The sequence below is a fragment of the Gopherus evgoodei genome, chromosome 24 (assembly GCF_007399415.2).
Source record: "Gopherus evgoodei ecotype Sinaloan lineage chromosome 24, rGopEvg1_v1.p, whole genome shotgun sequence".
Classification (NCBI taxonomy): domain Eukaryota; kingdom Metazoa; phylum Chordata; order Testudines; family Testudinidae; genus Gopherus; species Gopherus evgoodei.
In genome coordinates, this window is record NC_044345.1 from 579,615 (window position 1) to 596,080 (window position 16,466).

At 60.3% G+C, this 16,466-nt stretch overlaps 2 protein-coding genes across 3 annotated transcripts in view; both read left to right on the plus strand.

The window, feature by feature from the left end:
• CLK2 (CDC like kinase 2) overlaps positions 1 to 2,764 on the plus strand; it is a 31,548-nt gene extending 28,784 nt beyond the window's left edge. For both annotated transcript variants that reach the window (XM_030541877.1, XM_030541875.1), the window contains one exon: positions 251 to 2,764. In XM_030541877.1, the coding sequence (XP_030397737.1) occupies positions 251 to 397 (147 nt within the window). In that variant the 3' untranslated portion in view covers positions 398 to 2,764. The remainder of the gene's footprint in view (positions 1 to 250) is intronic.
• A 1,028-nt stretch (positions 2,765 to 3,792) lies between these two features.
• Positions 3,793 to 15,395, plus strand: FAM189B (family with sequence similarity 189 member B). Its single transcript, XM_030542296.1, has 12 exons — positions 3,793 to 5,678; positions 6,631 to 6,687; positions 6,951 to 7,061; positions 7,516 to 7,647; positions 7,963 to 8,070; positions 8,464 to 8,624; positions 8,998 to 9,097; positions 10,079 to 10,163; positions 10,489 to 11,079; positions 11,460 to 11,528; positions 11,900 to 12,162; positions 13,942 to 15,395. The coding sequence occupies exons 1-12, from the start codon at positions 5,460 to 5,462 to the stop codon at positions 14,113 to 14,115; spliced, it is 2,070 nt and encodes a 689-aa protein (XP_030398156.1). The 5' UTR covers positions 3,793 to 5,459; the 3' UTR covers positions 14,116 to 15,395.
• The last annotated feature ends 1,071 nt before the right edge of the window (positions 15,396 to 16,466 follow it).

A 16,466-nucleotide genomic window follows, 5' to 3' on the forward strand; every position in this document is an offset into this window, starting at 1 on the left:
GGATCCCAGCCAGTGCTTTCCTGTCCCTGTGGTGCAGAGAACTTGCTTTGAGCACATGCTGGAGCCCTGTGGGTCCTGCTGGGCTCTGCAGGGCTTGGCTGAGCCTGCCCAGATTCTGGGGTATCGCCCTCTAACTAGGGTGCCCCCTCTCCTCTGCTGTGGCCTGCTCAGAGTCTATAGTAGTGCTGGGGTCCCAGTTTGGGTGCTGGGCCCAAGTACAGTGCCCCTTGACCGTGGGTTTCTCTTCTAGATCCACTCCCTGTACCGCCGGACGGGTGCCAGCTTCCAGAAGGCACAGGAAGAGTTTGCTGCAGGCGTCTTCTCAAACCAGGCGGTGCACACGGCAGCAGTCAATGCTGCGACGGGGGCAGCGGGCAGTGCCTTCCGGGCGCAGTAGGGGCAGGCCAAGCCCAAGGCCCCATCACTCTCACATGGGCTATTTTTAAAGAAAAGGAAACCAAGTTGCACTTTCATTGGGTCCCTTTGTGTCTGCCTCGGCCAATCACAGGCTGCCTCATCCCAGCTTGGAAGCAGGGATGCCCCGATACTCTGCTGCTCTAACCACCTCCCTCATGGATGGAGGCTGCTTGTGTTTGTGCCACCTCTGTGGACAGAGGCTGTGGGGAAAGATGGGGTTCCCCTTGCGCTCAGGAAGGGGCTCTTGCCATTTCAGTTCCCACATGTACAATTCCCACCCCACCCAAGCAGTTGGTGTTGGACATGTTGCATTTCCTGTTTCTTCCCGGCCCCTGCTGCACTGTGGGCCTGAAATCCCCAGACCCCTCCCAGCCCATGGAATTGCTTACTGCTTAACCCAGAGAGCCTGCTGCTCCTGTGCAGAGGGGGAGACTTGTATCCTAATCTCAGCCTCCCCTCTGTCCATTCAGGGAGTAAAGCCGTGAGGGTGGAGCTGGCTCTGGGCTAGGCATAGGTGAAGGTTTCTCACTGTACTGTCTTTGGAGTGGGACCTCATCTGTCAAAGATGCTCTTCTGCAGCGGCTGTGACCTCCCAGTGGGGGTGACTTGCTGGTTGGCTGTTGGCCCAGTGTGATACTGAGGTGAGAATGGGGAGCAGCTTTGGGGCTGCCACCTAGCACATATGTGCAGTGAAGGGTAACTTAGGCCCAGGTTATTAGCACCAATGTCCCCTGCCCTGCAGCTGCCCACCTAGTGCTGTGGCTACAGCCTTTGGCCAGCATGTGCCTCAGGGCCCTATGATGAACTCCTTCCTCACGTGATTAACAGGCAAGAGGCCTGAGCTGCTGCTCTGGGTGTTGGGGCTCCCTGTACCTCTGTGGTGCCTGCCCCATGGTACCAGGAGGCTGAGCCAAGCTTGAGGCTCTAGGTTTACTCTGTCATTGAGGAAGTTGCAGAGCAGGCACCATAGCCCTGGCTTCCCTGGCCCCTCTTGTGGGGGAGATGCTATGGACCTTGCATAGCCTGGCTTGGCTGATGTAGCATGATTGATCTTTATATGATTCTTCAGTGCCCCTGGGCATCAGCTGGAGGAGATCCTGCTCCTAGCTTTCATCTGCATCCTTTCCCCAGGGATCCCCACATCTCTGCTCCATAGTGCCCAGTGTCCTACTCTACTGGCACTGTGTTCTCTCCTAGTGCCGCCTGCCTCCCTACCTCCTCCCCCAATGCTGCAGGGGTCAACAATGTATAGGGTCATTCCTGCCCTGGCTGGTAGCACTCATCACAGGCTGTCCTGAGGAAGCCAAACAATGGAGAGGGAGGTGGGGGCAGATGCCACAGCATGTTGGCTTGTGGGAATGGAGAGCTGTGCTCCACCCACCCTGGGGGCTGAGTTTGGTTGGCTTGAAACAGCTCTAATGTTCTGGCAACTCCCTAGTGCCCTCTCTCCAGGCTCCACTGCTAGCTAAAAGCCACTTAACTGCTGTAAAAGCAGCAAAGAATCCTGTGGCACCTTATAGACTAGTGCCACAGGATTCTTTGCTGCTTTTACAGATCCAGACTAACATGGCTACCCCTCTGATACTTAACTGCTGTAGTGGTAGCCACCCCCTCTCCTATCCTGCCAGTGTGTTGGGGCAGCAAGCAAGACTCTTCCTGGCTCCAGGGCAGAGGCAGTGGCCCCTTTCCCTAGAGTGGGGGCTGGGTGCAGAATAGGCTGCACTGTTGATTTGAGTTCTTGCCTTTGCTGGGGGTGGCCAGCACAGCAGAAGCAGTGAACTTTATCTGCAGCTAGGGACACTTAGGAAAACATTTTTAGTGTCTAATCAAACTGGAAGGGTGGTTGAGTTCTGGACTATGCTCCCAAGGGAGGTGGGGGAATCCCTGTCACTGGAGGTTTTTAAGAACAGGTTGGACAAAATACCTGTTGGGATCTAGGTTTACGCAACCCTGCCTCAGGGGCTGAGGGAGATGGATGGGACTTGCCCACAAGTGCTGCCTTCCAGCACTACATTTGTGTATCCCTGCAGTGCAGCAGCCTGGCCTCAGCACTCCCTGATTTCCCTGGAGTTGTAACTCAGCTGCTGGCAGCTGTAAGAAGGGCAGGGATGTTTCCCCTTTTGCCTCCTTTCTGTCTCTGGAGGGGTGGGGCTGGGTGCTTAGGGACCTGTGCTGTCAGGGGATGCAAGAGGCAGAGGGTGACAGCTGGCATGGAGACTTTCCACACTACAGGTCACAATTCACCTGCCCCAGAGCTGTGGTGGATTTTTTTTTCCTGTGCCAAATGCAAAAAAGTCAGCTTTGATTTTATTTAAAATAATAAAGTTTAACTCCTTGTTCTCTAGGGCTTTCTGTGTTGGATTCATGTCCATCATCCTCTGCTGGGAACAGGGCATCAGCTAGCTGGGGAGTCACAAGTTTCTGTGAGCTGCCCTTGGTGGAGCTGAGTATCCCCTGGGCTGAGGGTGGGGAAGGGGGGGGTGGAACCTGCAGGGTGTAATGGGTGGTGAGGGGTGCTCTGGAAGTTCCACCCTGGGAGGCAGGAGCCACTGGGAAGGGGGACCCTATCTCCCCTTCGTTGGCAGCCTTCAGCCCATCTCCTTCTGCTGCTCTTTTCCTGGGAGGAAGACCTATCTTGTGTTATCCTCGCTGGGGCAGAGCACCTGCAGGCTTGGGGGTAGTGCATTGTCTGAACAGTCTTCCTGGCCATTGTATTGCTCAGCGGGGTAGGAGCTGGGCTGCAGTTGTGGTAGGAAAGAATTTCCATTAGGCGGGGAGGCCCAGGGGAGCTGCTGGGGTTCTGGCTGCAAGCAGAGAGGGGAGTGTTTAATGGCAGCACTGCTCTCACAGCTCATTCCTTTCCCTGTTGACTCAGCCGTCTGAAATGCCTGTCTCCCTCTCCCCAAGAGCCAAGCTGCAGCGGTTCTTCCACTTGTGGGGCAGTTCCAGCTGTGTGTGTGGGCGTGGGGAAGCGGAGTTTCAGTGGGCACGGCTGGAGGGGGCTCCCCCTCCCAGCTCGGAAGAAGTACTGGGCACAGCTGGAGCAGGCCCCCCCGCCCCCGAAAGCCTGGCCGCGTTCTCATTGGCCAGCGCAGCCTGATGCTCATGTGGTCGCTCTCTTGCCCGAGCAGGGCCCCAGCCGGCTCCGTGGCTCACATCTGGGTGCCGCTGGCCCTCCCGGCCCCGCCTCCCCGAGACTACAACTCCCAAGGTGCAGCGCGAAGGGGCGTGTCCCCCCGCCCCCTCTCCCCTCCCCGCAGCATCAGCCCAGTGCTGAGCGTTCCGGGGCGATGCAAGTCGGAGGCAGCGTAGATTCCGCGGCTCCTCCCTCGGCCGGCTCCTGCTGCAGCGCGGGGCGCGGCGCGGCGCAGAAGCGGGTTCCAGCCCCCTCCGCTCCCCACAGCCTTGCACCTTCCCTGGCGCCCGGCTGGGGAGACCGGGAGCCCCGCGCCCCCTGCACCGACCCCGGCTGGCGCTGCGGAGACTGGGACCCTGGCGCTAGAGCCCTCGCGTCGCTGCAGCTTCGGGGGCAGCTCGGGCCTCGCTTCTCGGGAGCCTGCCTTGGAACTGCCCTGGGCAGAGGCTGCAGTGCAGAGCCGTTCCCCCATCCCGCTGTCTGCGCCTGGACCGGCTGCTGCTCCCTCCCTCTTCGCCCCAAGCTCCTCCATGGGCTTCGGGCGGATTCTGTCTGGTCATTAATCTTCTAGGAGCCACTAAGTTTTGTCTATCTGGTGCCTGAGCATCCTGCCTGCCGGAGATGGGTTAATAGCGGACTCGCCATGGGGGAAGTGGCCTGTCCTGCCCTGCAGACCGCCCGGGACTAGAGCCAACGCCTGGCTGGCTGTAGCCAGCAGCTGCTGGGTGCAGGAGTCTTGAACCCCCCAGTTTTATGGATAACATTTAATTGACTCTATGCTCAGCTCTGCCTGGCAGGATTCCTGTTTGCTGGGTATCTCCTCCTCCCCCACCTTTTGTTCGGCTGCTGCCTAGATGTCAACATAAGGGGTGTTTGGGGATTGAAACACCATCCCAGCATTCAATCAAGTGAACCCAGCTCAGTCCCTAGGCCTGAGGGAGTGGGGATGGTAGCAGGGCAAGTCCCTGCTAAGCAGGGCTGTCTGGTGAGCGTGGAGCCGGAGCACTCAGCTCGGGGAAGAGTGGTCCATTTTTACCCTCGGTAGTGGAAGCTGGGGAAAGTCTCTGGAGCTGGGAGTGTCAATGTCGCCTGAGAACCCCTCACTGGGAGAGAGGCGAACTCAGTGTTCCCTAGCTGGTCTGTGACCCCCTCCAAACTCCCTGGGGAGAGAACTGGATTTGAGGATGCTCCTAAACCCAATTGGGAGGGTGGATGAGACACTTCTACCCCATCAAGCCTGGCTGCTCCCCTTTTCCAGTATCTCCTCCGGTTTCAGAGCCCTGGCCTGGAGAGGGCAGCTCCCATCACGTCTCTGTGTCTTTATGGAGCAAAACATTTACCTGCAGGTCTGACCCTGGGTGCTTCCAACCTCAGCTCCATGCAGTCCTTGGAGCTGCTTTCAGGGATGGCAGAACACAGTGGGACACCCAGGTTCTGAGAAGATGTTCTGTGTCAGGTGAGGAGTATTGAGCCAGATGTTCTCTGCCCCGGGCAGGATGCTGAGACAGAGGATCCCAGGGCAGCTTGTTCTGTGACTGAGAAGAGTTGGATCCAGACTGGCTTTGCCAAAGTGCTTGAGGCTGGTACAGTGAACCCCAAAGTCAGAAAGCAGGGTCCCCAATCCTGCCTGATCCAGAATCCCCACTCCCAGCCCCAGGGTGGATGGGGCAGCACGTGGCCAGCTCAGAGCAGTAGGAACAGAGAGAACGGAACAAAAACTGCACAGATTTCAGCCAGAAAAGCAAGTATTGCTTGATCTGGTCCTGGCTGCTTTTCTGGGCAGGCCAGCCAGCCAGCCCCGCGTCGTGACTGTTGCACCCTTTGGCATCAGTTCCGTTAACTGCACCAGGGTTCCCATGCACCACCTAGGTCAGAACTCTGTCTTTTCCTGACCTGGAAATGAGTCATGCCATCAACCAGCGACTCCAGCCATTCCCTGACTGGCCGCTCCTCCCGCAGCATCACCCATCTCCGAGTGCAGAGGACCTGGCTGCAGATCCTGCTGGTGCTGGGCTTCATTCAGGTCATCCTGGGCATCCTCATCTTCACCTTCAGCCTTGTGGCAGCTACCATCACGCCCTCCACCAAGGTCCGGCACTCCTGCCCCTCCTGGGCCGGCTTCTTGGTGAGTCTCCTGGTTCTCACAGACAAGGAGCTGCCATCTGCAGGGAAACTAGGGAGTCCCCAAGCAGCTCAGAGGTGCTGGCCCAGGCCTTGGGTGGCCAACTGTGTGTGCTGCTGGCTTTTCCGGGGTCTGATTGGGGAGGCAGTGGGAGTGAGCTACTGTGTGGCTGGGGGAAGGGGGAGGGAAGACTCCTCCCCTCTAGCTTTTGTTGGCTAGGAGAGTTTCCAAAATACTTCTCAGCAATGCATTTTCCCTGCTCTTCTTGGTCCAAGACACCCAGACTGGGTAGTGGCAGGGCTGGGAATTTGGCCTTGGGGCAAATGCCCCTGAACTGGCTTCCCACTGTACATCCTCCAGGCAAGCTCACTGCCCTCATGGTGCTACTGCTACTTCCCCATCTCCGAGGCCATCAGCCGTAGCCCTCCCTGGCCCAGGGGGGAGGGTGTGCAACAGCCTTTATTATCCCCTTACTATCCCAGGGGTTCAGGATGGTCCCTGGCTTACCAATGGGGCTGCAGCCTAGAGGAGCTGGGAGAGGCCCTCAGCAGCTCTTGGATTCTTGCTCTGTGTTCCAGACACTTGACACCCCCTCCCCCAGCTCACCTTGGACCCACCCCTCCTGCCTGTTCCAGCAGCACAGACCCCTGCCGGGGGATGCCTGGCCATGGTCCTGCTGTCCTGCTCGGAGCTGCCTGCAGGCCCTGGGCTCTCCAGAGTGCCCTGAATCAGCACTTTCCTCAAGCTCCCTTATTCTCTGGCTCCTGCCTGTTGGCCTTGCTGCTGCCACCCGGGATGGGCCCCACTCCTGAGGCTCCGCCTTGGCCCCAGTCCCTCTGGGACCAGCTTTGGGGGCTACAGGGCTCAGAGGAGGGTTCATGGCCTGTGGGGGTCTCAGGCCTCCTGCCCTTCCTCTCTCCTTCCCACTGTAATTCCTGTGCTTCTGTCCCCCCAGCTGGCGCTGTCCGGGCTCGTCGGCATTGTCTCCTGGAAGCGGCCCTTCACCCTGGTGGTAGGTGTGTGCTGTGTGTGGGCTGTGGGCGTCCTCACTGACCCAGGGCAGGGCCCAGCCCCTCACCCAGCTTCTGTCTTGGGCCACCACAGTCCCCTGTTTCTCCCCCATCCAGCTCCAGGACAGGGAGGGCAGAGCGAAGAGGCAATCCCCTGCGCACACATGCCTGTATCACATGTGCAGTCTTCTAACATGCACGCTGGCCTGTTGCCTCTCATTCCCCTAATGTGCCAGCTCATGGCCTCTGTCTGTCCTGCCTGCAGATCACCTTCTTCACACTGCTCTCCGTGCTGGGCATCATGCTGAGCCTCGCCGGCTCCATCCTCTCCTGCCAGAATGCTCAGCTGGTGAAGTCCTTGGAGGCCTGCACTAGGGTAAGGCCTGACCCAGGCCAGCCCTTGGAGGAACTCTGCCTCCTGGGGCTGGGGCATCCGGGGCTGGGTGATAGCCCTTTGGGGAGTGGGCACACCTGGGGGAGGCTGCAGATCAATGCCTGTGGCCGAGCAGAGTGCCTGGAGCAGGGCAATGGGCCATGGGAGGGAGGGGCAGTATCCCAGCTGCATGAAGGGAGGCTAGGCTGGGACACTTCTTGGGGCTGGCTCTTGCGGAAGGGACCTATTGGCTGGCTCTCCCGGGGACGTACTGGCAGTGGCAGGATTCCTTGTGTCTGGGCCTTGGAACTTGGCCGTTCCTCACTCTGAGGGTTGCCAACCCTCCAGGAATTAAAGATTAATCTTAATGAAAGATTATGCCATATGATGAAACCTCCAATAATACATCCAACCAGAATTGACAACCGTACTCACGCTGGGTCTCTCCTCCCTCCAGGAGAAGGACTCCTGTGTCTGCTGCCAGGTCCTCTCTGAGTACCCATCCATGGGACCTGCCTGCAGCAGACAGGGCGAGACACTGACCATGTTCCCCAGCCCTGACTGCCGGAGCGTCCGCATGGCTCTGAAGGTAACTGGGCTGGCTGCACTGGGCAGGTGGGGAGGCTTGCAGTCTGCAGGGGTTCTCTGCGGGGGAGTCGGGGGGGCTTGGAGCCTGATCAGGGCTCTCTCCACTGGGGTGGAGGCTGCTGGTGTCTGTGGTGGGGCAGTTCTCTGGGTGGCTTGTATCTGGGAGGTCCTTTCTATGCTTTCTGCATTGGGGGGCAGCTCTCTGCACTGGGGTAGGCAGCTTGGTGTCTGGGGGAGCTCTCTGCTTTCTGCACAGAGCCTACGCACACTCTGGGCAGCATCTCTGGGACTCATTCCCATCTCTCCTCCGTCCCAGGATCTTCTATTCAGTGTTTGTGGCCTAACCATCTTCTCCACCATTGTCTGCACGCTCTCAGCTGTCATGTGCTGCATCCAGATCTTCTCCCTGGACATTATCCATGTGGTGAGCCCTAGCCTGGCCTGCGGCTCCTCTCCCAGAGAATTCCGCTCCACAGGAATCCAGCTCAGGGTTGGAGGGTCAGGCCCTGGGGATGCTGGAGAGAACCTGGCTGGGACTGGATCCTGCCCTCCAATCTCCTTCCCCCCGGGGGGCGGGGATGTCCCCTGCCCATGATCCCTATGCTTTGCCTGTCCCCAGGGACGCAAGCAGCAGCTCCTTGGAATTTGCAGTGGTGCAATGTGCAGGGACTTGGAGTAGGGGGCACTGGAGCTGCTCCCTCGACACCTCTTTGGGTGAGTAGGGCCAACAGCAGGGGAAGGGGATGTGTCCTGTACCCAACCTAGGCACCTGTCCTGGGGCGCTGGCAGGCTCCCCCTCACTCCCCTCTCCCTGCAGCTGGCCCCGCAGCGCTCCAGTTCAGTGACCCTGGAGTGCACATCGCCTCCAGACCCCTTCCTGCAGAACATGATGGACTTGGAGGAGTTTGTGCCCCCGGTGCCACCGCCCCCATACTATCCGCCGGAGTACACCTGCAGCTCCGAGACCGATGCCCAGAGGTACTGACACCCTGGAGGGGAGGGCAGTGGGGTGAGCTCTGAGGCAGGGAGGGGAAGCCCATTGCTGAGTTGTGGGTGAGGGGACCCCAGGGACACACAGGATCAGCAGGAGCACAGGGCAGGGTGGGGGAGGGCAGTGAGGAGAGAGCCTGAGATGGGGCTGGGGGACAGGGAAGTCTGAGGTAGTTGGGAGCAGGGGTGGAGCCAAGCTGGGGTTGGGGGCAGAGGTAGGGAGGGGGAGGCCAGGGCAGGGCTTAGGGGGGACCCAGGGGTAACTCCAGGCAGGGTTCAGCCTGGACCTCCCCTAGGCTGTTTCCATGGGAGGTTTGGTGCCCCACTGTGGCTGATGCACCTTTCCCATGTGGACCCACAGCATCACCTATAACGGCTCCATGGACAGCCCTGTGCCTCTCTACCCTACCGACTTCCCCCCATCTTATGAGACTGTCATGGGACTCCGGGCAGTCAGCCAGGTAAGGAGCCCAGGGGCTCTTGGCTTGGCCAGGCCCAGGGCTGGGCCGTTGTGCAAAGAGGTGTGGCTGGTGAGGAGCAGGTGGTGACTGGCCCGGTCCTCTCACTAGAGGCTCAGGGATCCCCAGGTCAAACCACAAAGTGAAGGGTGAGGGAGAAGCCAGAGCTGGGTTGGGTGAGGGGATGCAGGACTAGGCTAGGACTATAACAGGGTTTAAAAGAGAACTGGATAAATTCATGGAGGATCAGTCCATAAATGACTATTAGCCAGGGTGGGTAAGGAATGGTGTCCCTAGCCTCTGTTTGCCAGGGGGTGGAGATGGATGGCAGGAGAGAGATCACTTGATCATTGCCTGTTAGCTTCACTCCCTCTGGGGCACCTGGCATTGGCCACTGTCGGAAGACAGGACACTGGGCTAGATGGACCTTTGGTCTGACCCGGTACGGCCGTTCTAATGTTCTAACCGTAATGGATTCCAGGGGACCCAGCCACTGAGGCCCAGGGTGCGAGTGGCACGTTCTTGCTGCTGTCTCCTCAGCCAGTCACTGACGGCACTGTGGTGCTAGAGAGACTGGGGTGGGGTGTTGAGGTAGCAGCCTACCTCACTTGCCCTGTCTGTGTAACCTCCTGGGGCCAACCTGGCCACAGCACACTGCTTACATTTCGCTGTATCTATCACAGCTACACCAGCCCCGGCCTCTCCCAGCAGGGGCTGTTGGGGGCAGGAGCACTGGCTGGGGGGAGCTCCCGGCTGCGCCAGTACCAGCCTCTCCCAGCAGGGGGTGCTGTAGGGGGGGCAGGGCAGGAGTGCTGACTAGGGGGAGCTCCCGGCTACGCCAGTGCCAGCCTCTCCCAGCAGGGGGCATTGTGGGGTTGTGGGGCAGGAGCAGTGGCTGGGGGGAGAGCCTAGTGTGCAGCATCTCCCTGCCCGTACGGCCTGCGTATGGTTCTGTAATGTGACGTGATTCTGCCCACTCTGCAGGCCACGCTGTTTGATTTGCAGCTCACGGATCCGTCGCACGGCTGCACCTGCGACCACGTCCCCTCCATCGTGCTCAGTGGGGAAGGTAACGGTTCTTGGGCAGCAGCTGGGGGCAGGGTCCTGGGAGGAGGGAGCTGCCTGTGCCCACGTCTGCCCATGACTGGGTGGGAGCTGGGGGCTGGAGAGGCAGTGGTAAAGTCCTGGTGAGCACCATATGGGTGCGCTGTGCCTGTTGGCTGGGTGCAAGGACAGTGGCATGTGCCCAGTAGGGGTGGAGCTTGGAGTCCTGTGCCTGTGAGCTGGTCCCCCACAAGGCTGGGCTTGGAGTTCCCAAGGCAGGTACCCTGGGGACGTGCTCCGATCCCTCCCAGAGAACCCTGTGCATCCCGCTCTGCCTGCATGCCTTGCAGCGTCCATGGATAGTGGCTCCCTGGTCATGTCCGAGATCATCGACATCCCCGGCGACAGCAGCCCCTCGGAGGACTCCTGCCTGCTGGAGCTGCAGGGCTCCATGCGCTCGGTGGACTACGTCCTCTTCCGCTCCATCCAGCGCAGCCGTGCAGACTACTGCCTGAGCATGGACTGCGTGCAGTGTGGCCACCATCCCCACAGCCCCACGCTGGGCCTGCAGGGCCCCTTCGAGGATATGCCCCGGCCCCGGGTGCGGGGGGAGCGCTCTTACTCCTGCTCCACCCCTGATCCCAGTTACGACAGGCTCCTGGAGCCAGGCGGGGCCATCACCCACAGCTGCAATCGTCTGGAAGGGCTGGCTCGCTGCGCTGGGCCCTGCTTCCCTGAGGTGCGACTCAAGGGCAAGACCTTGCTGCCAGGGCATCAGGGCACCAGCTCCACCGGCTCCCTGTACTCAGATCGCGGGCACCGCGGCCGTCAGCGACGCAACAGTGAGACGTCCTGCCTGCTGAGCCCAGCCTGGGGCCTGAGCCAACGGCCGCTCGTGCGGTCGCACAGCGACCCCGGCATTGCTGTTGCCGGTGATCCTGGTAGGTGGGAATTGCAGGGGGAGCAGGGCTGATGTGGGTCCCCATGTGTGTCTGTTTTCACTCACGCACTTGGGGTGGGGGATGGACCAAGGGGTGTTCTGGGGGTTGCTTGTCAGTGGTCACTGATAGGTTGGGTGAGTGCGGTTTGCAGGCACAGAGTGGAATTGGTGTACAGATTGATATGCAGCTCATGCCAGGGGACTGGTGCACACCTGCCAGTGAGTGGGTGCCACTGGCCCATGCAGGCGCTGGAGTGTGTGCGATGGCAGACCCATGCACAGTGCTTGTGTGAGGGAACGGGTGCACACAGCTGTGATGGGATCGGGGCAGGAGGAGGGTAGAGCCTGAGTATTTACCACTGGCTTTCTTTCTCCTTCCAGTTGACTTGAGGGATCTGCTTTATACCAAAGCGCTGGAGGATGATGCATCCAATTCTTCTGCAGACACAGGTCAGGGCCGAGTCAGGCTTAGGATGAGTGTCCGACATAAGACCTGGGGGATGGGCTGGAAATCACTGGGGGCCTGACGAGTGACCGCCTTTACTTGGAAGTGGCTGGCAGTGTGCTGTAGTGCCCCTTCCGGGGGCGGCTGGGAGCAGAGTAGCCTGGAGCTCCCCCACAACCAGTGCTCCTGCCCTGCTCCCTAGAGCATCCCCTGCTGGGGGAGGCTGGCTCAGTAGGAAGGCCCTTCACCCCCACGGAGTGCATTGCAGCCTGGGCCTCTTGGCCACAGCCTCTGGGAACCCCTGGGACCGGTGCTTTCTCCCCTCCCCACCGTGTTCCCCTGCGGCTGCGGTTCTCACTGGCCAGTCTCCTTACAGGACTGTGCTCTGAGGCCTGCCTGTTCCGGCTCTCGCACTGCGACTCGCCCCAGCTCCTCCGGGCTGCCTCTGCCAGGAAGAACACGCTGCCAGTGCCCAAGAAGGTGACACAGCAGCTGTCGAAGGCAGCAACACGCTCCCTGGGGGATCTGAAGGTTTGTCGTGGTACCCGGGGGCTGCTGGCCAGGTTCCTGCAAAGATCCAAACGCAGCCTGGCGTCTGGTGTGGAGATGGCTGGGCATGGCTCCCAGAGCCACAAACAGGTAGGGGCTCCGTGTTGGCCACGCTCTGCATGCAGGGCTGCTGAGAACCCCCAGCAGGCCCTGTGCTGCCCATCCCCCTGGGCCCAGGCCTGGATTGTCCCCTACAGGCATTTCCAGGACCAGTCCTGTCTACCTCGGCCTCCCCTGCATTTGCCCTTCCCTGGGGAGTCTGCTTGGCTGGGGGCTCCCAGGTCCCTTCTTGCTGGGCGATGGTGTCCTGAAGCCACTTGCTGCAGAGTCAACCTATTAACCCTTGATTATCCCAGCCTTTCTCTATGCTTGCCTGGTTGGGTGCCCAACAGTGAGCTCATGAGAGGGACATGATCCTCTGTATGTTCTCCCCCAGGCCACATTGGCCCTCGGGCTGCCATAGCCCCTGCAAACACCTGCCCATTGCCTTGGCGCTCTCAGCTGCCCCTCCCTGTCAGGGCCGGCTCCAGGCACCAGCAGAGCAAGCATGTGCCTGGCGTGGCATCCATCCATTCTTGGGGGAGCACAGCCTGGGGGGCTTTTTTTGCAGTTTGGGCAGCTGCAGTCAGAGCTGTTTTTTGCTTGGAGCGGCAAAAATGGTAGAGCCGGTCCTGCTCCCTTTTCTCTGAGCAGGGCTTCTCAGGCTCCTGCATGCCCTGGGCTTCAGGAGCATTTGCCCCTTGTTCTGGAGGAGCCGGGGGCCTGCCTGTTTCTCTCTGTTGGTTCCCGCCTGGGCTTCATGGAGGAAGCAATGGCGGCTACAGCTAGGAGAGGGGATGGGTCCCACATCAGTGGGACGTGTAGGGCCAGGATGTGGCTCTGCAGTCTGGAGCTCAGTGTCCCTGTGGTCCAGGGCCTGTCTGGGAGCAGGGGACTCCTGAGTCCTTCAGTGCTCCTGGCTCTGCCACTGACTCAGTCCCACTTTGGCCTCTGTTTCCCACTTGTAAAAAGGTGCCCATGACCCTTCCCTGCTCCCAGGTTAGTGGAGGTCGGTGAGGTGCTGCCTGCATTGCTCAGTGCAGGAGGCTCTGGAAGGACCCAGCCTGCATTGGGTAACAGTCTCCAGGAACTCTGGGGCTTGGCTGGTCTGTAATTGCAGCTTGTGGGCCCAGTGCATACCTTTGCCGCATGTCACCAGCCCTCTTCCCCTGCACTCTCCTTTCCAGGCCACCCATGCTGACGTTCCTCATCCTGCAGCCATCTCTCCAGATTGCAGTTAGGCTCCCTACTCTAATGAAGCTTTTAGGTCACGATCTTGGCATCTGAGCTGAGACTTTATGCACTCACCTTCCCCTCCTAGTGCAGGGCAGCTCTGTCCCTGGGACGATGCTCGGTCACAGCTCGCCCCTTTTGGGAGCTTAAAGCCGCTGTGAGAGACCTGATGGGCCTGAGCCCAGGAGATTGTTTACTTGTCCTGGAGAGTTCTGATCCTTCCCTGGGTCCCTGAAGCTGTTCTTGACTTTGTGCACTGGGAACTGCTCTGGGGAGTCCCAAGGCTACTCTGCCTTCCTGGCCAGGACAGCAGGCACCACCTCTGCTTGCTGCCTAGCTGAGTCACAGCCTGCTCTCACTGTCACGCGCCAGGGCCAGCTGCCTCCTGGCTCTGGCCTCTCTGCTCAGGGGTGACTGGGGGGAAGGTGCCTGCTCCCTGGGTTCTCAGGGCTCCTCTTTGGGGCGGCCCCCACCCCTCCAGTCTGCATCCTAGCACTCGCTGGGGGCTGTTCTGCCTGGCAGGGCTTCTCCTGGATGTGCTCTTGTGGCGAGGTTCCTGCTGTCCTCATCCCTGCCCTTGTTGCTGTGGCTTGCCAGGTGCCCTGGAGCCCGTGGCAGGCAGAAGAGCACACGCTGCCAGAAGGGATTCACTTGCAGAGCTGTGGGGACCTGAGCTCCACCTCCTCGCTGCGTCGCCTCCTGTCTGCCCGCCGGCTGGAGCGCAGCCGTCCGCACAGCCTCAACGGGGTCTACAAAGAGAGCATCCTCTGAGGGGAGCCGCCACGCTGCCCTCAGCCTTGTCTGACCCCCTCATGCCCAAGCCCAGCTGGGAGTCTCCACCAGCATCAGGCTCTCTGCCTGGGGTCCACAGCGAGAACTGGAAGCAGCCGGGGCAGGCCTTCCCCCCAGTGCTGGGGAGGGGCCATGGGCTGGCTCATTCCCTGCAGACGTTCCTCACTGCCAGGTGACAGTGGGAGAAAGCACAAGCTGGGGACACAAACGCAGATTGCCAAGGGCAGAGCATCGTGGCCTGGTTCAGCAGATCTCCATGTGGGACTCTGGGAAGGAGGAGGTGCTGCAGTCTGTAGATTGCATTGGGGACTGGGGAACATGGATACAGCCTGCTTTGTGCTGAGAGGCAGTGCCTGCCCCCGTGCTCACTCCGAGGGGCCAGCGTACTTTGGGGTGTTCCTGGGGCTAAGCCCTTGCTGTATATTGGACAGGGCTATTGCGCATTGTGTGTGTGGGGGGGGTGTCCATACAGGCCCTCCTTGTAGTAATAACCTAAGAGCAGGGGCTGAGCCTGGTCCTGCCTCCTGCTCTGCAGTCTGCTGGTTCAGACGCTAACATGGTTCCCAGGGTGAGGGAGCTGGGCTCAATGTGCCCGGTGATGTCCTCCCACGACAGGCCTGGGCCTCATGTGGCCCCTGCCTTCAGGGAATGCTCGCCATCTGTGCCAGGGAGATTGAGCCCAACTCAGCCCTGCTCCCCGTAGATGCTATGCACCCCTTTCTGGAGTGGGTGAAGGAGGGGCCGGGCAGACCAAGCTGGGCTTCCCTACAACTGCCCTCCTCTTCTGGCAAGTCCGTAGCCCCTTCCCCTAGAGCGTGACCTTCTGCTCCAGCCCGTCTCATCGCCCCACCCTGGGCTGGCCTGAGCTGTGGGCCTGGATCTTATGCTGGAGCTCTGGCTTGAGAATGGGGCTACGGCCAGGGCACAACCAAGGCCCAGCTTCCAGCAGGGCTTCTGGGAGCTGGGGTCAATTGGCCCCACCAGGTTTAGGGGCAAAACCAAAGCCCTCTGTGCACTGAGTCCCCATCCCTGGGCTCTGGCAGCCTCTTCCTCCTCCCCCCCGCCAACCGCTGCCCTTGCTTGTATGCCGCATGCCGCGATGCAGCTCTCCCCATTCTGGGGCGGGTGGGGGGAGTGTGGGTTGCACCTTTTTACCTCAGGAAGCATGTTGGGAACTCCTGCAGGGAGTCTCCACTGCAGGCGCTTTAAGCTGCACTGACACTTATACAAGAAACCAAATAAAGTTATACACCCTTGGAGCCAGCTTGGGCTGCCTGGTGTTTGGCCGGCCTGCCATGGACCTGCACTGGCTGCCTCCATTCTGCAGCTGGGAAGAGCTCTGGCTCAATCCAGGAGAGTGGGGGAAGGAGCCCTGGGGCCCTCACTAATCTGTCATGAGAAAGAAAACATACCGCTCTCTGGGACAGGGACAATGGTCCCATTCTGGCATTGTGTGTGTGTGGGGGGGAATCTGGTCATTGCAGGTGGTGGGGCGGGGGGGGGGTGCATCTGTGTATGGAGGCATGTGAGGGCTGTGTGTGTGGGTGTGTGTGTCAGGGCACGGCCTGTGAGGGCTGTGTGTGTGGAGGTGTGCGTCTGGGCACAGTCTGTGAGGGCCGTGCGGGTGGAGGTGTGCATCTGGGCACAAGGTGTGAGGGCTGTGCGGGGGGAGGTGTGCGTCTGGGCACAAGGTGTGAGGGCCGTGCAGGGGGAGGTGTGCATCTGGGCACAGCCTGTGAGGGCTCTGTGGGGAGGTGTGCATCTGGGCACAAGGTGTGAGGGCCGTGCGGGGGGAGGTGTGCGTCTGGGCACAAGGTGTGAGGGCCGTGTGGGGGGAGGTGTGCGTCTGGGCACAAGGTGTGAGGGCCGTGTGGGGGGAGGTGTGCGTCTGGGCACAAGGTGTGAGGGCTGTGTGTGTGGAGGTGTGCGTCTGGGCACAGTCTGGGAGGGCTCTGTGGGGAGGTGTGCATCTGGGCACAACGTGTGAGGGCTGTGCTGGGCGAGGTGTGTGTCTGGGCACAACGTGTGAGGGCTGTGCTGGGCGAGGTGTGTGTCTGGGCACAAAGTGTGAGGGCCGTGCGGGGGGAGGTATGTGCATTGAGTCAAACACTGGATCAAATGACCTAGGACGATTGTGGAATCAGAGTCACTGGAGGTTTTCAAGAACAGGTTAGACAAACCTGTCAGGCCGGGGTTAGATAATACTCACTCCTACCTCCGGGCAGGGGCCTGGACTAGGTGACTTCTGAAGGTCCCGGCCTGTCCTCCATTCTATGAGCCTGCACTCGGTGGGTGGATCTGTTCGGTGCACACGTGCGTTGGAGGAGGCC

What these genes read in the sequence shown, in the direction of transcription:
- FAM189B (XM_030542296.1), top strand. Translation starts at nt 5,460, where the DNA reads ATGCCATCAACCAGCGACTCCAGCCATTCCCTGACTGGCCGCTCCTCC. An exon ending in GCGTCCGCATGGCTCTGAAG is followed by an intron (nt 7,648 to 7,962) that starts GTAACTGGGCTG and finishes CCTCCGTCCCAG; the next exon opens with GATCTTCTATTCAGTGTTTG. An exon ending in GACTCCGGGCAGTCAGCCAG is followed by an intron (nt 9,098 to 10,078) that starts GTAAGGAGCCCA and finishes CCCACTCTGCAG; the next exon opens with GCCACGCTGTTTGATTTGCA.